Below are 22,156 nucleotides of genomic sequence, written 5' to 3'. Positions count from 1 at the left end.
CAGCTACTCGCTCAAAAACATGAAAACCTGAGTATTACTGAGACATTTGGATGTATGCGATTCAATATATCTTTCAAAATCACATTGTAAGTGTTTTCCCAAAGCTCCTTCAGGAGACACATATCAGATGAATTATGTTGCTGTTTACATATTCCACACTGTCAGCAGTACTATGGCCGTAAAGCATGGTCCCTCTCCTCTGCGCCACATGCTAAGCTAACGTCATGTTCCTCTAAGCTGCTCTCGGTCCAGAACATTGTACAGTTATGTCCTTGTTGAGGCAGTGGGAGGATTATGAAAAAAAATCTGAAAACATGTCAACGCCACCTCAACAGATGCCTCGACTGATGGCGAAGAAAAGCCGTTTTGCAAAGGCGTTTTATCGATTCAAAGACGTGAATAGATGCGTAGGCTACTTTATGATGTTGATTAGTATCTGTCCTGAGTTTGAAAACACTGCTGGGTATGTACAGTCTGTGCTTGCGAGTTGAGAGTTGACAATAAAAGATTTTTTTTTTTTTTTTTTTTTTTTTTTTAACATCGGTGCATTTTTCCTGGCTGAAGGACGTAGTGTGTAAGCGGCTGAATCATTGTAAGCCCACGCAGATCACATCACCCAGGTATAAGCTGAAAGACACTGGCCTTGGAAGAAGTCAGAGCTTTTGTTGTACAATAGCAGAAGCAGTGGCAAATGGAAGCAGTGAAATAAAAACAAACAAAAAGAACAGGAAACTTTGTACATATGTAAAATGTGTATATTCACCTATTTATTAAAGATGACTGTGTAACATTTCTGGTTCAGGGTACTCTATGTGCAGCGGGTGGAATGTAAGAAAGTAAAAGTAGTAAAGTGTTATACTCAAGCACAAATTTTAGGTATCTGTACTTTACTTAAGTACATTTTACACTGCATACTTTTTACTTTTACTTCACTACATTTGAGAGCAAGTATCTGTTCTACTCCACTATTTTTGAACAGAACTGAAAAGTAAAAGTATTTTTATTATTGTTTGAGATCTGCTGAAAAGTCTGAGTGTTTTTTTTTTTTATTTGAGCAAACAAAAATATACAAAAAATAAATAAATTGTTTGTATTGAACAAAATTCAGCACAAATCTTTATCAAAATCACTACATTTGAAGCCTTAGAAGACCTCAAAATGTCCATGAAATACTTGTACTTTTTACTCTTTAAGTACATATTTTAATAATATTTTGCTTAAGTTGATTTTTTTCATGTGATATTTTTACTTTTACTTGATTTTTTTATTATTTTTTCTACTCACTCCAGTGTCTGTACTTTTACTTAGGTAGCAAAACTAAGTACTTCTTCTACCACTGTCTATGTGTATGTTTCTATATAAATAGTATTACCTTGTCTAGAATGTTCCATAATATAGCATTACACTTGTTCATCTTCAAGGAGATAAGATGGTACCCCCTGGCTAAGTTTCAAGTCAGATCTGTGGAGAAGTGACCCGCGCACTGTAAGAATGCATGTTTTCAGAATATTTTTGAGCAATAAAAATACATGAAATTGAATAAATACAAAATGCTATACTGTGTAACATTCCAGGCAAAGCAGAGAGAAAAGCAGGTGATGGATATCCAACCAGAAAAGTTACATATTGAACCTTTAAATCCCCTAACATAAAGTTTTAATGTCATGTCCTAATAATGTGATTTTTCTGTGTCCTGTCTTAGTGCTGGACTGCCCTGGTATGACCCTGCAGAGCTCCCGTAGCCTGGACGCGCTGTCAGACCTGAAGCTGCAGCGTCTGGAGGCGGAGCTTGAAGGGGCGCGGCATGAGGCTCAGGGGGCATGTCAGCGAGAGGAGGAGCTAAAGGCAGAGTGCGAGAGACTGAAGGAGGAGATTAGACAACTGCAGAACGACCAGCGCGAAAGGGTCAGTGCATCACAGGCAAAACATCTTTAAGTTTATCAAAAGTTTAAAAATATATAGGGTTAGCAATATATGGGACATTTGTGGCTTTTTATTTTATATATTATCCAGAGGGCTTTTGTCAAATCAGTGAATAAATGAAGTTGGACACCTCAGACATGACTGAAGTTTAGTTTAGCCAAGTTTAGCCATTAGCGTGTGATTACAGAGCGACCTTTGTGCGGTGGCTTTGTGAGTGCACTTTTTCTAAATCAATTCTGTCTGAAACTTTAATGGCGTTGCAGGTCTATTGCACGTTAATGGGATATTATTGTCAAATAATTTCTACCATTAAGATAGCGTCAAGCGTAAAATGACTTCTCAATCATTATTAAATAAGCCTTTAATTAAAACTAAATAGGGAGGGAGAGAGGATACAAGAAAAATGTGAATGGTAAAAATACTGATTGCAGATTTGAGCTAAACTGCTCTAGAAAGTACTGAGATGCCCACCAATAGTCAGTGGGGGAATGTAACAAAGTAAGTAGAGTACTGTACTTAAGTATACATTTCTAAGTGAATACTTTCTACTCCACTACATTTTTGAACAGGGCTGAAAAGTTTAATTATTTTTTATTAATATTTCAGACCTGCTGAAAAGTCTGAGGGGTTTATTTTTAAAAAGTTCATAATATGAGCTAAACAAAAATATACAAATAAAAACAGCTAGGAAAGATTATTGATGCAATTGTTTCTGTTGAACAAAATTCAACACAAATCTTTATAAAACTCACTACATTTGAAGCCTTATAAGACCTCAAAATATCCACGAAATATTTTTACTTTTTACTCTTTAAGTACATTTTTAAACGGGTACTTTAATACTTTTGCTTAAATAGACTTTCACATGAGTATTTTTTGTTCCAGTACTTTTACTTAAGTGACCAAATTGAGTACTTCTTCCACCACTGGCAATAGTAATAAAATATGCAGTTCTTTATATGTGTATTACAGGCTTGACCTCTCAAACCACTACACTCTTCTCATTATTCATTCACTATCTACACTCTTTGGTGGTATTTTATTCCTGTAGCCACATCTGCCCTGGTGTAGAGTTTTCAAATCAAGCCTGCAAATCTGTGCCACTGGCCCCTTCGACCCCCATTATCCGCTCACCAAGGACAAGGTGGATGAAGTGTTGTTTAAAGACACAACAATAACATGCAAATATCATTTAAGATATTTATTGATTACACAGCTTTGCTTTTTTCACCTTGATTCAACTCACATTTATTTCTAGAGCAGACCAAATGCTGCATACAAATTCAGGACACATAAAAAACAAAAACAGTAATTAAATAGTCAACCCTGAAACCAAGCCAAGGAGAAAACAAAATCTGCATCCGTATTATCTTTTTTAAATTTCAAAAAACGTACCTTAATTTCATCTCCATGTGTTGTTTACTTGAAATATTGCCCCTGTGTATATTTACTTTACAACACAAGCCACCCCCATGACGGACAGTTGAACAGCAGCAGAGGGACAGTGTTAAACGGCACTGTCCTTATTGGGAAATGCGCCTCTAACCTTGTCAGTTTAGTGTTGGCACTGAGCTGCTATGGAGACGGCTAGGCCCCAGTACACCGGTGTTAAGGATTAACACAGGCCTAATGCATTTGTGATTGCATCTTAAAAAGGCCAAGGCAATCATTTAAAACAGTGTGTCAGGGAAGGCGTCGCTCCCTTAAACAGGGACCAGAAAAAACACAAATCAGAGTGTTGACCCGTAAACAATCTGCCTCTCAAGCGTTCCCAACCATGTTCCTTCAATAGGCTTCAGCTGTCAAATTGTGGCCAATATTCCTACCTGGCCCTGCATACTAATCGAATTTCACGCTCTACTTTAGCAGGAAATGACTTCGCCTTGCAAGCAGTGCGATGTGGAGTGGATAAAGAAGGTGGGAGATGAACAGTAAGTATCAGTGCATTGTGGGTAGGTGGGAGGAGGGGGCGGGGGTTCAAAGTGCAATTGAATGAGAGAGGATAGATACAGGATCATAGCAGTGCAGAGAACGAGGACGTCAGAAGTGATCACAAAGGAGATGAGGAGATGTGCTTCAAAGTGGGGGTTGGATGAGGTACCCAGCTAGTTTCAGTCTTAGGGGTTCCTTCCTGATTTGAAGGATTTGGCATAGAAACAATCCTCCAGATAATGCAATTCAAATGAACATATTATATCTTTTGAATTGGGGAAGGTCATCATAAAATGGTTCATACTGTATCAGAAAGGAATCATTTGCCACTGGGCACCAAGTTGTAGTGGAGGCATGCTACTACAAAACATATCTTAAAAGTTAATTTGTGTAATCCCTCAGTCATCCAGGTATGATCCATAGTAAAAGAAAAAAATTCAAATCTACCAACTGGACAAAAAGTTGTTGGAGTGAAAACTTTTCACTGTTCTTCCAAACCGCTGCTTCAGTTCTGGTCAGATTGTTGGTGGACACTGCCTTATATCGATCTAAGCGGTTTGGGTGAGCAGTGAAACGTCTTCACTCCAACAACTTTTTGTCCACTTGACAGATTAGAATTTTTCTTTTGCTTAAAAGTGAATGTTACACTCAGTCTAAACATAGTGTTAAGTTGTGTTTCAGGCCATCAGATCACACAGTTTAAAGGGTTACTATGTACATTTTCTGGTGGAAGTTCCTCCCCCCCTTGTGTCCAGGGAGATTTTATTTCTCTGTCTGGAATATTCCACATTGTACTTATCTATCCTGCATTTATTCATTTACAAGTGTTTTATTCTTCAAGAAAAACATGCACGTGTACTGTAAGCGAGGCTGTCCCTCCACAGAATTGACCAGTAACTACAAGCAGCTGTGTGACTCTCCACCAGAAAGGTCAGATAGTAGGCTTTAAGTATTAAAAGAATCTGGTGGTGTATTGGACTCAAACTGTCACTGTGTACATTTTTAACTAATTTAATTATTCCTCATAATATAAATGTGAAGATTCATGAAAAAGGAGAAGGAAAAGAGTTATATAATAATGCTGTAGGAATTGTGCTGAAGAAAATTAATTGCTCTATTTTCTAAGTCCATTTTGACCTTTGAATGAACATGTCCTACTAAAACTGGGGAAATGCCTCTTGCCAACAGTAGGTGGCAGTGTTGGCACAATGTGAACAGCCTTATTGTCCCAGACAGACTACAGTGTTTTTCTAAATCAGCTTATAGACACATATGGTATGGCACATATTGTATCAAGAAGAAACATCATCAAACATAAATTGACATGTGCAGAACCACACACACATAAACAATAAAAAAAAATTTAAATGTAAAACAATTATACAAATAGGCAGAAATGACTTAAGGACATAGTTGACTGGCATGGCTCTTTGAAAATACCATAATTTGATTATTTCACTTTCTTTCTTATTTTTACTAATTCCAGGTAAATGTCTTAAATTGTAATCAGAACATATGAATCAGGTGTTTTTTGTACCGAGGTAAGTGTACTGTGGTATGTCCCACCCACACAGTGAAACCCCACAATTGTTTCTATGGGCACAAGGTGAAACTAACTTCAGACACTGTCACAGCGGTGGAGGCCTACAGCTTTTTCCAAACCTCGGTCACCTCTTAGTTTTAGTCAACAATATCAATCACACCTGCCACACAAACCTACAGGGTCTATATTTCCTTTGGCAAACCTTTTTCTTGTAATTGGTCTATTTAGAGTAAATTGCAAGAGCCTGGTTTTAAAAGTGGTGTTGAAATGTGAAGTCCTCTATACAGTTCACTTCTGTTTGCACAAAGTTAAACAGGGTGACGTTATCTGTTGAGAAATTGTATAAAATGCTAAGAAAAAAAGTTTAAGAGTTTGATGGTTGTATCCTTGCACCTTTTTGTGTAAGTCTTCATGTTTAGTTGATAAAATTGTGAAATTGAAGACAGAATAAATATTTATGTGGCGCATTTTTTATCAGAATTTTGGGGAAATAGTGAAAAAGAGTTTGAAAATTCTTGCTGAATTACTACTTTTTTCTGCAATTATATTACCAACATAAAGCCTTTTGAGTTTAAATCCTTAAACATTCCTTCCTTGTCAGTTTTAACCAACAACTTACTATTACCACAAATTTTTAGTTTTAGTTCTTTCTTTACGTATTTGACTAAAATCCCCGTAAATCACAACCACCACAGTTTTGAAATGTTGCAGCCCCGTGGCAGTGTCCCCTGTCTCTGACTCAACCCATGAAACTTTTAGAAACTGCACCGGTTTACAATAAATCACTACTTTCCTTCATTGAGCAGGAGAAATTATCATCTAGATTATGAATGTCTTTTGGGGTTATAATCCCTTTTGAAGCATCAAAGAAGAAGCCATGTACCACTATGCAGGCTATAGTTCAGAAGGGATGAACTGCATTGTGTTATTGGTGGTAGTAGCACTTGTGGTGATCAAAGGAGTGTTTAACACCTCTGTGCATGCCAGTCAAGTGTTTCTGCAGAAGTTATTTTTGTTTTGTAAAGTGTGAAACGTCCTTCACGGTCGTTGTATGTGGGTCAATGAGGTGAAGCCATAAAAAAAAACTATTACAAAAACTCTATTAAAACAACTAAAGGAAACACATTTTATACATTCACTATTACCTTTAATAAGGTTTGTAGAACTCTGTGGGGTAAATTAAAGGTATTATATTACACAAAATTGACTCCTACAAGCTTTAAACCATGTTATAATGCGTACGTGTTTTGTTTCATTCACACATGTTTCAGTAATCCTTTATTATTAGTCTATCTGCATTTCCAGAGCTTAAAATGTTCTGTTCCACCTTGTGATGGAACCTTTTGTTCAAGAGAGACTGGCAATTCCAGGGAAATTATACAAATGATTCTAATGAAGGTGTCTGGAGTTTAAAAACATGGTGGAAACAACATAACAGAGATCAGAAAATAGCATAATATGAGCCCTTTAAATATGAATGTCAGATGTTGTCTGACAGCCCCAGTTAGTTTAAGGGATGGGTCAAATGCAAAAAAGTCTCCCTATAAAGGATAACATTTCAAATATTTGAGTAGGGATTAACAAAAAGGAAAATTATATAGTCACTGACTCTAACTCTAACTCTAGTTTAAAATAATAAACTTGTTCAAATGCGTAATTACGTTGGCTTTATGTATTTCTAGATTTATTCATGTTAATTTACTATTTCTATGAGCCGCTATTAGTCCCTTAGTTTTAACTCATCGGTATTTGCCAGCGTCAGTCATCACACCCACACTTACAGCTCTCCACTGTACAGATGTATTCAGAATAGTACAGTACGTGCTGTATCAGTGAATCAGCCCGTCGTACAAGTCTAACACAGGCATTCATGCTGTTGAATCCAGTTTTAAAGGTGCAATACAGTTTACAGCAATTTTCTGGTGAGGGGTTAGCTGCAGCATTTTCTCCATGGAGATGTTATTGCTTTGCCTCCTAGAATGTTCCTCATTATGGCATTACGCATCTCTGTATTTTTTTTATACAGATTGATATCAGTCTGGTCCACTTGTCCTCTGCTGCGTCTCAACCTTGGTCAAACATAAGAGTGGAATCAGATCTGGTTTTTTTTTGACACATGTGAAACAAAGGAGCTCATTGGTCACCTATGATTTACAAATAAAATTAAAATGATCTCACCTCAGATTAACAGAGTTTAGTGCTTCACCCACTGCAGAAATCTGTTGTGATATTTTTTTCAATTTTGTTTTGATACGGATGGATCACGCGTGTCCCACCTGTCAATCACACCCATTTGAACACGGTGACTCACATCTTCATAAAGTATTGAAGAAGTGTGTATTCTGGATCCCAGGCAACAGAAATGGTGGATGTTTAGGACTAATGATGTTGGACTAATCGAGGCAAAGATGTAATATCAACATGGACACAAGCAGGGGGCATCCAGCAGAAAAATTAAGTGGTGTAGCTTTAAATTGATAAGATTAAAAAATGTGATAAATGCATATGGTTTTATCCATAAATAAAATGACCGCATCTAAATATGAATCTCAGCTTTACCAGAAAAATCTATATTACATTTATTGTCACTGTGGTGCTATATGAGTAACATATGCTACACCCACATTCACAAGTAAAAAATTATGTTGTTTCTCAGAGGCCTCGTAAATTCAATTTATCACTTCAGGGCAGATTTACGAGGCCGTTAGCTTAGCGCGTACTCAAGATGAATATTACACAGTTACAAATTTGCATGTCAGGCTCCAGAAAATGGAATGAAGAGGGATGATGTCTAAAGTGAAGAGGCAGGCAGGGGGCTCTGAGTCAGACACTGGAAATACGGGTGGGCAAGACTTCATGTGCTGGTGGGTTCTTTTTGACAGTTTACCGGAAAAACAGTGATTTTGAATTCATCATTTTAGTGAATTGATTCCATTTTTTTTTTTTTTTTTTTTTTTTTTTTTTGTTTCTTTAAATAATAAGAATGATTTAAAATACACACACACACACCAGGAATAAACAATTGTCTCTCTATGTGTTATGGTGAAAGGAGTCATTTTTGACTTAAATCTTTTTATATCTGATACGGCCTTATGAAACATTCCTCTTGAACAGTACCAGCTACAATTCTAAGCCTAATTTGAACTGCTTTGCCAACCCCACTGCTGCAAACGAGGATGCAGAACATGGTTTAGATGAGTTCTATTGAACGTTATGGCTTGATTGTAAAATTGTATTTTTCCATACACATACACTATTAAAACTAAAATACAAAAACGTTGTGAAAGTAAGGCAGGAATAAAGCATAATATTGGTATATAGAAAAATAAAGGGACAGTTTGCACACAAGGTAGTTCAAAATGCTTTACATAACAAGAAAGATTTAAATTACTAAACAAACATAAAAACAGTTAATCATTTTGAAAGGAACTTTCAGGAAAAAAGGATGAGAGGGAACTTGTTTCATGTTTCAAATGATTAAACAGAGCACTAGTGTTGTAGTATTTATCTTTGTTAAATCAGGATATGAAGAGTGATGAGTAACACTGTAAGACCTACACACACATATTGTTTCCGAGTGGGTTTAAATTGGGGACTTTGTTAATCATCTATTGGATTGAGCTAACTGATAGCCTACCATAGTGAGTTATATTAAATATTTTCCAAATTATGAGTTGTAATATGCAGTTTAGTGCCTTACCACATGGGGTGAAGAATATGAAAGCTAACAAATGCACCGAAAGTGAGAAAATTTCTGCAACATATTTTGTGCTTGGTGTGGGCAGGAGTTATGTGTTTTGAAAGTGCTGGGTAATAGATGGGCATCTATTTGTAGTGAAAACTGGGGATTGAGGAGAAATACTGTTTACCATTTTTTATCTGTCGGCATCAACTAGAGAAAAGTTTCAGGGTCAAATTGGTTATTGAACGGCTCTGACTGATGCCTGTGAAATTAAGCGTGACGGGTAGCCACTTTACGTTTAAGTCAATGAGGATTTTTGATTAAATTCTTACTATTTGGAAGATGCAGAGATAGCAAAGATGACATTTTAAGGCACCACGTTATCTTTGTCTTTAATTAATTTTCTAATCTAGGTATGAAATGAGTCTGTTCCAGGCAGGGAGAGGATGGTTTATAGAAAATTGGTTAGACATATGAGATAAGCTTATCAGATGTGAGACTGCAGGCTGTAGTGACTGTACAACTTCCTATTTTGTACATCTCCTCATGCTTCTCAGCATTTCAGCTCTAAACCACATATGCTGTTAATCTGCAAACCCATCTTACTATATCAATGTTTTTACAAGAGCTACTTTTCTATTCTGCTGATGAGAGCCATGGTTTCTCAGCTTTAACAGTTTCTTTTAAGCGACGTCATCATATACCAGCACAGTCAAAACCCAGTAAAGATTCATTTATAAGTCAGGCTGAGAGGTAACTTTGGAAATTTCTTGTTCCATGGCCCGCAAGTGAAAATGAACCAAAACTTTGATACACTTCATTATTTTGCATCTACACATGGAACAGAGCTGAAAGAGTTTGACATTGAACCATAGACTGTATATATGTTCTTTATACAGTCTATGCATGAAACACAATGATTAAATGATCATCCATAATAAGGCATGAACAAAGATTTTACTAGTTTATAGAGAATGAGTCAGGTTTACTAACGACTTATTTAGGTTAGGGCTAATTAAGGTTTGGCTACAGTTATGACCAAGTGTTGCCAACTTCTTTTGTGAATATTCTAAGGGAGGTAGACACACAGCAGCAGTAACGTGAATAATGAGTAATGTGAAAGTCAATGCCAGTTTGATCAGCCCGGCGGAAAAGGGCTGGGTTAATCTTTAAAAGTAGGAGGACTTTTTAACCAGAGCGAGTCAGCCTGTTGAAAAAACATATTATATAACATATTTTATACAACCTCTCTATATACAATGCACACATTGAAATGCACTTTGTGTTTCCATCCATTTTAGGCATACCTGTATGCAGTTATTTTTATTTTTAATTATTATTTCTGTCTCTTATTTGTTTATCTACAGAAATACAAGAGCCTCCGTATGGCGTTTCTACAAAAGTCCCTGTTCACCCCAATTAGAGATTCACCGGTTTATAGCCTTTTGTAGCATTAGCGTGATTACATTATTAGCACCTATTCTTGAGCTAATGACTTGAGACAAAAAAGTCATCTGTTGCCATGGTCACGACACACACAAGCCTCATATAAACAAAACATGCCGCGTTTGTGGTCCTTTAAAAATAGACTGTCAGTGTGGCCTCTGGGAGGAACACGAGCCACATCTTGCATGAAATGGTGTGATTTTATAAACGACAATTATGCAGCGTGACCGTGGCGGCGCTAAAAATACTAGAGGAACATGGGCACCTCAATTAGAAAGGCTGTGCGGGGAGGTGATCCTAGCTCAGCCCGAGTCATTCAGAAAATGAGATAATTGATGATTTGTGAAATAGCTCAGTGTACAAAAGTTATATTACATGTTATAAGATTTTATATATGTTGATCATGAAGACAGTTCTGCATTTTAGCTGCAAAGAACTGAAACGCTGAGTCTCCATGTTTAGTCCTGGCTCTTTGCACCAGCAGGAAACTGATGCCTCAGGTCCTCAGAGTGCAAGATGGTTTGTATGGCGAGCTGGTATTATCTGTATATTTGTTTGGTTTTTTACTTTTATGTGAAACACTTTGGGCATCTTAAGTTGTATTTAAATGTGCTATATAAATAAAACTGAATTTAACTAGCATGCCGGATGTACTTGGTGCTGGTCCATGGAGAGACTTGTACATCAGAGCTGGTTTAAAGTCTGTTCTCTGAGCCACAGGAGCCAGTGCAGTAGATACAATATTTTGCTTTTGTTGATTGCTATGGTAATGGTGCTAGATTTTCAACACTCTGAAACCCATGACTAGTATGCATGTAACTTTGTGCCTGTGTGTTCTAGGGTGAACCTGGCACTGGCTTACACAGAGCTGACGGAGGAGCTGAGTCGTCTGCAGGCTCTGAGTTCCAAACAGACAGAGATCCTAAGGAAGGCTTCTCAAGAGCAGGCCAGTCCAGGTCTGTGTGCCCGTTGATGTGAATGTAACAATAAGATATAAGATAAGATATGCCTTTATTAGTCCCACAGTGGGGAAATTCCAGAGGAAACAGTACGACAGAAACACAGGTTTGGTTTGCAGCACTGAGTATGCAGTTTGAGCTTCTGTCACTGCACAAACTGAGAAAATTAAAGAGAGTGAAGATGTCCTAACTCACTCAGGAGGTATAATATTAACTGAAACAACTAGGGCTGCAACTGCGATTACACCAGTGATTTTCTTTTTCTTTTTTTTTCCTAAAGGGTAGAGAATATTTTCTAATTAATTAATTTTCACTTTAAAAATGTATATTCTCATTGTGTTGGTGCTGTCTTTGTGATAAAAAATACTAATGGAAAGTGTTACAAATGGTTTATGACAAAAAACAATTATTAAAATCGTCAAACATTATTATTATTTTTATTGTTTTCAGATGAATTGTTGCAGCACTATACAACCCATTCTAAATAGAGCAGATTCTGTAACATTATACTTTTTCAATCTAAGTCTGCAAGCATATTTATAAGCATATAAAGCACAACTCTTTGCAATTGTGGTTTGTTTGGCATGAAGCAGGGTACACAATAGTCAGATGTTATGACGGTAATGTTGCATGCATGATGTGAAAATGCTCAAATCTGTCCACCCAGAAACCTAAAAATGACCTCAAAAATAGGAAATGGTTTCTATTTTGTAAGCCTGGTAGGAGTCTGTGTTTTTTTAGGTGTAACAGAGACCTCTGAATTTAAAACGTAAGGGTGGTAGAGAAATATTTATGTTATGCTGTCCATATACTGAGAATGAGAAAAACATGTGTCTTCTATCTGCAGGTTAAGGAACTAAATAGTAAGCGCAATTTACATGCTGTTCCTTTAAGTCTTTGCTTTTGTATTGCATAAACATAAAAAAAAAAAAAAAAAAGAAAATACTGAACAAACTTTTGTCTTTTGTTCCTCAGTCCAGCGCCACTCTCCCATCCAGCGCCACTCTCCGGTTTCCCAGCGACACTCCCCCATCTCACAGAGGCACTCCCCCGCCCCTTTGCCCCCCCACTCCCCTTTGCAACAGAGACGCTCCCCTGTCCTGCAGCGCCTGTCCCCGGATATGCACCGCCGCTCCCCCCTGCTGGACGTCAGTGACCACGGCCCCGCCTCCTACTCCTGTCGTCCCGCCTCCCAACACCTCCGGGCCAGTTTCCAGGGGCGACGCAGCTACTCAGAGGTGACAGATCCCTCGGCATACCACTGCCCCCCGAGGTTCTCTCTAGACCCCGTGTCCACTCTGCCCAAGCCGCGCCCGTACATCGAGAGCTACCCCAAACAGGCGTCTTTAAGCTCCTCCCACAGCGGACATCAGCTGCGGAGCCCCACGTCGCCCATCCAAAGCCCTCTGTCAGACGGGCCGCTGGGGGAGAGCTCGCTGCGTCACTCCAGAGAGATGCCCTTCCCGCTCTCGGAGGTGGCCCACTTGCACTTTGAGCCCCAGCCCCCCTCCACGCCCGCCCCTCAGCCCCCGCAGTCATCTGAGGATGAGGAGGAGTGGACTCAGCCCATCAGCCCGCCACGTACTCTGGGCGTGCTCAGTCCCACCGTGGGCCCTGGCTCCATGAGGGGTCCGGCTTCCTGCACCGCCTTCCCCATCCCCCAGAGGCCCAACACCCTCAGCTGTCACCCGCAGGGGTACATGTCTGCGGAGCACGCTCAGTCATGGCCCTCCATCAATGTGAGTGTGGATAACGACCTTAGAACTGCACTGCACACATAGGTCTACTAGCTAACACTTTGGACTATTTAAACGTACACTGTGTAACTTTTCATGTAGGAGGGTTCACTCATGCGTTTTTGTTTTGACTCAAATATTCCATAGTATTTTTGTTTCCATGGAGACAATCAAAGTGACAGACCAACTCACAGTAAGAATGCATGTTTTTCAATGTAGATTTGGGCGAAATTTGAACAAAACAATAAGATCTCCATGGAAACAAACAGGTGACACAAATCCAATACAAAAGTTACATATTGCATCTTTAAAGTCCCTCTTCTGGTTTTCCTGCACAGTTAACTTATTCATGAATTATATAAAAGGTGAGATTTGCGTAGAAAACAGGATAACATAAGTATTCCTTGTATAGTATCTACACTCCTTTAGGAACCCGAACTAACTTTACTTTTGCCAATCCCTCTGTGTGTATTTGTTTGTTATGGGGGTTAAAACTGAAACTCCTGTAACAGTCTTTAGGAGCCTTTGCGCAAAATGTTTACTTTTACTTTTACTTTTAATTTGAGTTGGTCACCCTGCAGCTAGTCATAACAAATGTGTTAGTAGTCAAAATGAAAATCTACCGTCATAGCTAGCTTTAATACGTGTAGGTTCTTAAAAAAACTCTAAGACTAAAGTCCAAAATCAGCATTTTAGAAGTTTTTATTAAGAACCAGCGTTTTCCGTCTTACCATCCTCGAATGACCAGAAGTTATGTCTTGAATTAATCAGGTATATTTATCGCAAAGTGTCGTAAATGTGTGAAGTGGGAACTCTCACTGCAGCCGCCCACTGAATGAGTAATAGTACCATCACTACGACTGTGCTGTGTGTGTGTTACGTTTAGTGTATTTACTTACTGTACTTTTGTTGTGTCTGGGTTTTTAGTTGTGGATGGAAACGGAGGAGAGCGACATGCGGAGCTGCCCCCTGTGTCAGCTGATCTTCCCCGTGGGTTACCCAGACGACGCGCTCATCAAGCACATCGACTCCCACCTGGAAAACAGCAAGATCTGATCGCCATGGCAACACACACGCACACCTGTCCTACACATTATATAAGAGACACGGGCAGGTCATGGGAAAAGGCCTACAGGACCACAGAGATCAACAGTGGTTTTTAAGGAGAAGATATGGTATGGGGATGTTTCTATTTGCTTGAGAAAATTGGACTTAAATTTGTTCTGGAGGATGCTTTGCACGTTTGCTATGGTCGACGCAGCTGTTTTGAGTGTTGTTGCGTGGTTACAGGCGGTTTCAGGTATAGTCTTACTGCTTCAAAGTGTTTTTAGCAAAGATTTGTATTTTTAAAAAAGTTAAGGGACTCTGTACAATGTAAAAAACATCTACAAAATATGATAAAATACTGGGAGTTATGGATGCCAAAATGTGAAAATATACAATGGCTATAAGTGACTCATATTGTGTTTTTTAGTACAATACATATTACATCGTCTAAAGTTTAACAGACTATGATGGCAATAGAATAATGAGTGTATTGGCTGTTTTATAAGTAGTATGTACAATTTTTATCAGTGATGCATTTTGTATTTTGCATAAATGCTCTGATAATCTTCCAGTATTTTATCAAATATTTGTGGATTTTTTTTACAATGTATGAAAATTTAGGAATGGAAATGAAATGACAGTATTATTTAAAAGATCAGGGAGAGCAGAAGTGTCACGACTTAGCTTTAACGCAGCTACAGTTTTCTATGTTTCACTTACATTGTGCAGTAAGTGCCAAGGACAGTGAACTGGCTTTCAGGTTTGCGTGTTCTAATTGTGTAACAGGCAAAAAACATTCTTAACGGATTATATGTTTTTTGGAGATTACATCCTCTATCAACACCAAATTTTAGTATTGTTTCAATCTCCCATGACATTATAAAAAGTAATTCTCAAGTATGTTTTTTGAAAGGCAACAACATTTATATACAAGACTGTTATTATGTAGTTTATTGCATATATTTGAGATTATTCTAATATTAAGATATGCAGTCCCTTTTAAATTATTCAATTGAAAAAAGTTGCCAATTCTCTTATTTATCTATGGGAAAAGTTTGTAACAGTTTAACATTCCTCTAGTCAACAGCAGCAGCAACAAGTATTGTGAAAGTGAATGCCAGTTTGAGCAGCCCTACGGGAAAGGGCTAATCTTTAAAAGTAGGAGGACCTTTTTAGCCAGATATACCTTTATGCTTGCGGCCTGTTGAAAAGTATATTAGCACTTTACGTTAGCATAGCCTATACAATGTTTTCGGTCCTTCTTGTAACATATTGATTTATATTGTTTATCTGTAATTTTTGGAGGCAAAAAATATGAAGATATATTTTTGCAAGTGATGACGCACACGTTTCACACCAGAGACGCTTGTATAGAAGAGACCTGAAGTACCACGGCACACTGAGGGACTGTACAAGGACTACAGAACTGGGATTTCGCTTGGTCTTCCTAAACATTTGCCCTTTGAATAGTTTGATGTCAAGCCTGCCCAGACCGCCCACCAAAAAAGAAAAGGAAAAAGCCGACCCACAACTACTTAGTTTGTTTACACAGTTCACTCCAGGCTTAAAATTATGACCATCTGCCCAACTCATGAAGAAGTGACGCATTTTGCATTTTCTAATTCATCCATCTCTCATTTTCATATTGAAACCACAGCTGCCCTGGCCTACGTGGCTGCTAATCTGCTCCAATGGCTTCTCAAATCACCAATCTTGCCCAAGGACACAAAGACATTATGGACTGTTTGAGGCTTGGATTGAACCACCAAACAACTGGTTATAAGGCGATCTCACACGCACACACACCCCTGAACCACTTTCACTCCCACAGAAATCTGTTTTCTTGCTTCGTGATAGAATATTAATGGTGCACTGTGTAACTTTAGTTAGGTCCACCACCTGCTTGAGTCCATGGAGATGTTATTGCTTTGCCTTGGCTCTTTTTATTGCTCTAAATACCCTGAAAAGCAGTGTCACATCCCCATAGAGCTGACCGGTAACTTCAACTGTTTTTTTATCCATGGATTTCAGAGCGATGAAAAATTTGCACGGTTGCTATAGCAGTTAACAATTTGAAATGACCTAAGAATATGGATACTCCAGACAAAGCAATGGCATATCCATGGAAAAAGATACATAGTACATCTTTAACTTGATAACTGGTGAGTGGTCATAATGCTATGCCAGGTTGGTTGTACTGTTTGCAATGTTAATTCTGCAGGGTATAAGCAAAATACTTCTATCATTTACTTACAGTTTCATACACAGGTTCTTTTTTAACCACAGATTCTCGTAGGACCTCTTTTTGAACAGTAACAGTGATGTCAGCGACACTCAGGCTTTCAGTTTAAATGTTTCTATAGTAAAGGGGAGGTCCCAGGGCACACGAACACATCACATTATGAACCACTGACCGGGTTTATGGCGATCCACTAAAAGAAGTCAAAGAGGTTTTTACTGACTCACGGTACTTTATGTATTTTTGTGATTTCTTGTATAATATAAGCTGTGTACAGATGTTTGCAAGTGTGTGCGGCTAATGCTAAATGTATCTTATCCAACTTCAAATTGGAGTGACTGTAAATTAATATATAAATCCCAAACGCATATAACCCCAATGTTTTAGCAGTAGTGCGTGCTCTGCTGATAGGCCAGTTTCTTTTACATTGCATCTTGACTGAAAAAAGTGAGTGACATCTTGCCATTCAAAGCAGACTTTTTGATCACAGTACTCATTCATTTAAAAAAAAAACAACAAAAATATTTTATTATTTTTATTGGCTTTTAAAACATGGACTTTTAAGTCAACATTTTAAAAGAGACAGTGCAGTGGATGCTGCAAGAATCTCTCAAGAATCTGAACTTATCGTACTTTAACAACCTATTTAATTATATTATATATTTGCTATATATTTGTATTATGTGTAGAACTAAATAGTAAAAAAAAAACAAAAAAAAACAAAATACTGTGTCATGAAAAAGTATAATTTTAAATGTAAGTGAATAAAATACAGTTAATAAAAAGGGGGGATATTTTGGCTTTTTCCCACTGTGATCATCAATGAAATCCCTCCTCATCTTGGCCAGTGCAAATTTAAAACATCTACACATGATTGTTTCAAAAACCAACAAATAAAAACTCTCGAGTGGCCCCTTTTGTAGCCACATTAATTGGAATATCAAATAATTATACAAATACACTGCTTAAAGTGTGTTTCTCTGTGTACTGAATCTGCCCATATATTATACAGTTACACCGTGTGAAATGCACTTTTGCTTTCAACCGTACACAAGTGTAACAGAATTTCCTGTATTCTGAATGTGCACATGTTTGAAGTGAATATGGGAAGTCGCTGCACTGTGGTTAATGCAGAGGGATGTTTTTAGCTTCTGTCACCCGAGTGACCACACCCGATGCTTCTGCTGATCTGTGTTCCACTGCAAATACATGCACACAAACAGAAAAGATGGCTGTTTTTGTGCCCAACTTATTTAAAACAAAATATCATCTTGTAAATTCGTTTTTGTGTATTCTGTTACTCAGGAGATCCCCACATTCAAAAATCCAACTTACACCTCTCTCGCAGCTTTGAGATGAAATTGAAAATGAAATTAACCAAAAAGTCCAAACCTGAGTCACTTCCCCACTATCCTCAGGAGTAAAAAGGCTACCTTCAACAGAAAACTCTTTGTACGTCATCCAGGAATTTTGTGTAGTTCAGGGTAAAGTGCACACTGTCCAGTCTCCACATCTGTACACACTTTTAAAATGTCATTTACAAAAGAAATGTAAAAAGATGTTCCCCATTTGTCTGTAAATATTTGAATAAAGATATTGGAAATTGCATTCTGAAGTGTCATTGAAACTAAGTAGACTTTTGTAGTTTTAATGCATATTAAGAAGAAAACAGAATTTCAAACCAATTAAAAACTATAGGTTTTTTTTTTATTATTATTATTTTAAAGGTGCATTGTGTAACCTTCTAATGGAGGGTCTTCCATTTCTTCATGGAGACCTTATTGCCACTATGTCTAGAGCCAAGCCTACCCAAAATTAATAAATGTAACTGCAATGGTATTGGTCATTATAGTTGCCAAATAAATGTTAATCTTTCTCTTGTCTTATAGATATAAGATATATTCCATCTGTTGCACACTGCATAGACGTTTCAAATATCACATGTAAAAGGTTTGTAGAAATGAATTCTTCTTCATCGCTATATTCCACAGTGTGCCCTCAGAGCTGTGCCACTTTCTCTGAGGTAAAACTCATTATTTTGGGCCCAGACAAAATTGTTATTTTTTGCTAATCAGTGTTTTGTTAATAGACTATATTTTGTAATGGATTCTGCAATATATTTTCTTTATGAGTCAATCTTTATACAACTGTGATGAAAATCATACTTTTAGATCAATCCTTTTGCTTCATTATCAAGGTTTTTAATAACTATTACATTGTTACTAATTGACTTTTATTATGTGTATTATTCTTTTCCAGAAGACACATGTTGGACCCCTCATACTCACAGCAGTTTGTGCCATTTGTATTTTTGAAAGTAAGTAGAAAAGAGTAAACTTCTGAACCTGGACTGAGCCTCCATCCTCTGTAATGTCCAGAGCACAGTGCAGAGTAAAATGAAAAGGGCTGGACCGGTTACTTTGGCCTCCTCATTATTTTTGTCTCTTATCATTCATCTCCGCGACATTATTTTACACTTTTATTTCTTAAGTTTGATCTATGTGTCTCTAACCCCAAACTTCTGAACCTCAAGAAAGGCACACCTCCCATCCGGGCCCTCACACCACAGAGCATACACTAGAAAAACCACACACGCATTGTCAACGAGTGAAGAAACACTTTTCATGTCATCAAAAACAACATTTTTACACATATTTCCTAGAAGGCACATCCTTTCCTATAATTGGTTCTCTAAAACTGCTTTATTAAAAAGATTTATGAAATAAAACGTAAATAAAATAAAACATCAAGAAAGTATTTCAATGTGGGATAGTTTGTGCTGTGTTTTGGGACAGTAGGTTATAGGTAATGGCAGGTCTAGAAAGTAGGCTCAATATATTACAAATTGCTTCAGTGGTTTGATTTAAAAAGTAAAATGTAAGGAAAAATCCTTATTTCCGTCCTTTCAATCTCCACACAGGAGTTATTGCTAAAGTCCACTAGATGGCCACATAAACCACAAAACCGCAGAGATACGTTTAACCTACTTCCTGTTATTTAAACCACATTTTTAAGGCTATTTATGTCTCTATGCCTGCCTCAAGTTTGGTTTTAATTCATCACTGCAAAGACAAAGGTAATATATATTTTTGCAAATATAAACCATGTTGAATATATGTTTCATGTCTTTGTGTCTCTTAAATCAAGTCGACCTTTGCCAATTAACGCACATTCGACTGATGGCTTGTCCCAAAGTGTGTGAAGGAGACAGCCCGAAATGCGGACAACCCATAAATGAACTGTCAATAAAGGTTAAAGTTGCACCATGCAGCTTTTCAGGTAGAGTTACCGCCACCTACTTGTCTCTATGGAGATGCTACAGCTTTCCGCTGGATGTTCCACACTATGCCATAAACCGTATCTAGCTTACGTTAAGTAAATTACAGGTATTTTTATTGCTCACAAATACCTTAATGGCATGCGTTCTAATTGTCAACGAAGTGGCCTCTCCACAGATCTGAACTGTAACTTGGCGTTGTGGCTTCACTTGCTTGTTTCTTTGGAAATGGGCAGTTGTTATCCAAAGTTACACAGTGCACCTTAAAATGGACAAAGAAGTGAAAACGCCATGATCAGTGAGGCATATCTACTGTTTCTTTTTTCTATGTGATGAAGTGACTCTGTGATATTGGGCTGTTGAACTGTGTTTGAACCGGTGACCCCTGAAACCCACCCATATTGATGCAGCAGGAGGCCGCAGAGAGCTCACAGCACAGCGCCACAGCAGTGCGCCACAGCAGAGCGAGGCCCCGGGGACTGAAGGCGACAGAGGCACCGGGTCAACGGGAGACGGGTGACCTAGCAGAGACCACGAGAGACTGCGTACGTCAGTATTTTTCTATTTTTCTGTCCCTCCTGTGGAATTGGCCCAAAATAGGCAATTGCATTTTAGGCTTGGACATGCTTGGACATCCCCTAAAATGCATGTCCAAGCCTTGATAAAGGTATGGAGGCGCTGTGTAAAATGCATCACCCAAATGGTTCACTGATGTCCTGCACAGTAGCCTCTGTCTCAGTATGTGGCCCTCTGTGAAAACTGGCCTTTTCATGGCACTCAGAGACACCTCACAGTTTAAGCACCCCTGTTGTTGGCTACTACTTTAGGTTGAATTGTGTGTTTTACAATAATCTTGCCTGGCCACCCAAAATGTTACACTTTCCCTATGGAAGGATGTTAAACCTATAGGCATAACATATAGAATTGGTGCTGTTCTAACTCTACAGCAATACAAAACTGTAATATAAAATGCCATTTAAAAAGGCTGTTTTTTTTTGTCAGAGGCACATCTTTGGTATAGGCCTTATATTATTATGTTTACTTTTTGTGCATTTTACAGCAAAGGAATCTAACCATGTCTGCTTGCATGTAGACACTCAATGATAAGGAAGGTCACAGTCAGTCAACTTTAAAAACTGTGCAAAAATTATCTTATGAATGATTATATTTTTAGCTTGTGTCGCAGGGTTGGTGGTGAAGCTTGACACAGTTCCTTCTGAGGTCATCCTTCCATAAACACCAGAGTTGATGCAGAGGTGAGCCATCTATGTATTAATAATTCAACCAGTTTCCATGTATAATTGTCTGATTTCACATTAGCGCCACACTATCTTATGGGTGGTATACGAATAAAACATTTAGCTTTATGCACTGTCTCTGTAGTCATTTAAGTAAGCATGTTCTCATCTATGGCACATTATTTATTATGAGTGTTGGACAGGAATAAGATGAAGCTATCAGAGGAGCTAGGCTTTCCTGCCAGTGCACTATTCACTTTAATATTTGATCAAGATATGGTAGTCATTGTTCTTCAGACTTACCACACATTGTACCAATGAATTCAAAGGGGGAATTTTGAAAAGAGATGGACGCGTATCTGAAACTTTCTGTACAAACTCTTTCAATCTCTCAGACTATTCACATTCAGTTTCTAAAGGAGAGCCAAAAACTGAATTAATTTTGTTACAGAATAAAAAATATTGTAAGACCCAAATGAGACCATGAACCATAGATCTTACAGCAAATGTTCTTATTTATTGCATCAACACACTCTTTTTGTTATCAATGGTGGAATAGTTATTAATCCTTAATAATAGCATGTTCCCTAGATTGTGGAATATCCCTGAGTCTGGATGGATTTTGTCTAGATAAGACCCCATCAACTTAAAACATTCACATTAGACTAACTTTAATGTAAGGCTGTGCAAAGAACATTTCACATTTTACTTCAAAACTAATTCAGTTTCATAGATACAATACTCTCCATTTACATGTACCAAATTGTGTCACATCACGAGCTCAGTTTTGCCCATGATACAGAGGCTGTGATTTTTCATGGTAATGTTCTATAAACATTCAATTGTTGAATGACTCTTTGAATTTCAATCCATGTTTGAATTTAATTCAATTTTTTAGGTGCATGAAGGTATTTTTTTTTTTACTAATGCATGGCTAAAATGTTACATTTTATGTATTCATAATGTAGAGACTTCATTATAAACCCTTTTGGGTTTTTTGCCTCTTCCTGCACCTGCTTTTTGTATACAATGTCCTTTTTATTTTTATATGTTATACGAGTACAAAATAAATCAAATAATTAATCAAAGTATAATCAAGATTGAGTTTCAGTCATTTCAAATAAAGGATACACA

At 37.8% G+C, this 22,156-nt stretch overlaps 2 protein-coding genes across 2 annotated transcripts in view; both read left to right on the top strand.

Annotated features, from left to right (window-relative positions):
• tbkbp1 (TBK1 binding protein 1) overlaps positions 1-16,994 on the top strand; it is a 70,966-nt gene extending 53,972 nt beyond the window's left edge. The window contains exons 6-10 of the mRNA XM_033984848.2: positions 1,703-1,905; positions 3,790-3,854; positions 11,367-11,482; positions 12,461-13,224; positions 14,149-16,994. Coding sequence (XP_033840739.1) covers positions 1,703-1,905; positions 3,790-3,854; positions 11,367-11,482; positions 12,461-13,224; positions 14,149-14,277 — 1,277 coding nt within the window. The 3' untranslated portion in view covers positions 14,278-16,994. The remainder of the gene's footprint in view (positions 1-1,702; positions 1,906-3,789; positions 3,855-11,366; positions 11,483-12,460; positions 13,225-14,148) is intronic.
• The window catches only part of cdk5rap3 (CDK5 regulatory subunit associated protein 3), a 312,712-nt gene that overhangs the window by 223,806 nt on the left and 66,750 nt on the right, over positions 1-22,156 (top strand). The window lies entirely within an intron of this gene.

The sequence above is a fragment of the Periophthalmus magnuspinnatus genome, chromosome 19 (assembly GCF_009829125.3).
Source record: "Periophthalmus magnuspinnatus isolate fPerMag1 chromosome 19, fPerMag1.2.pri, whole genome shotgun sequence".
Classification (NCBI taxonomy): Eukaryota; Metazoa; Chordata; class Actinopteri; order Gobiiformes; family Gobiidae; genus Periophthalmus; species Periophthalmus magnuspinnatus.
The sequence above is the reverse complement of the archived record's forward strand: the minus strand, read 5'-3'. Positions and strand labels throughout refer to the sequence as shown.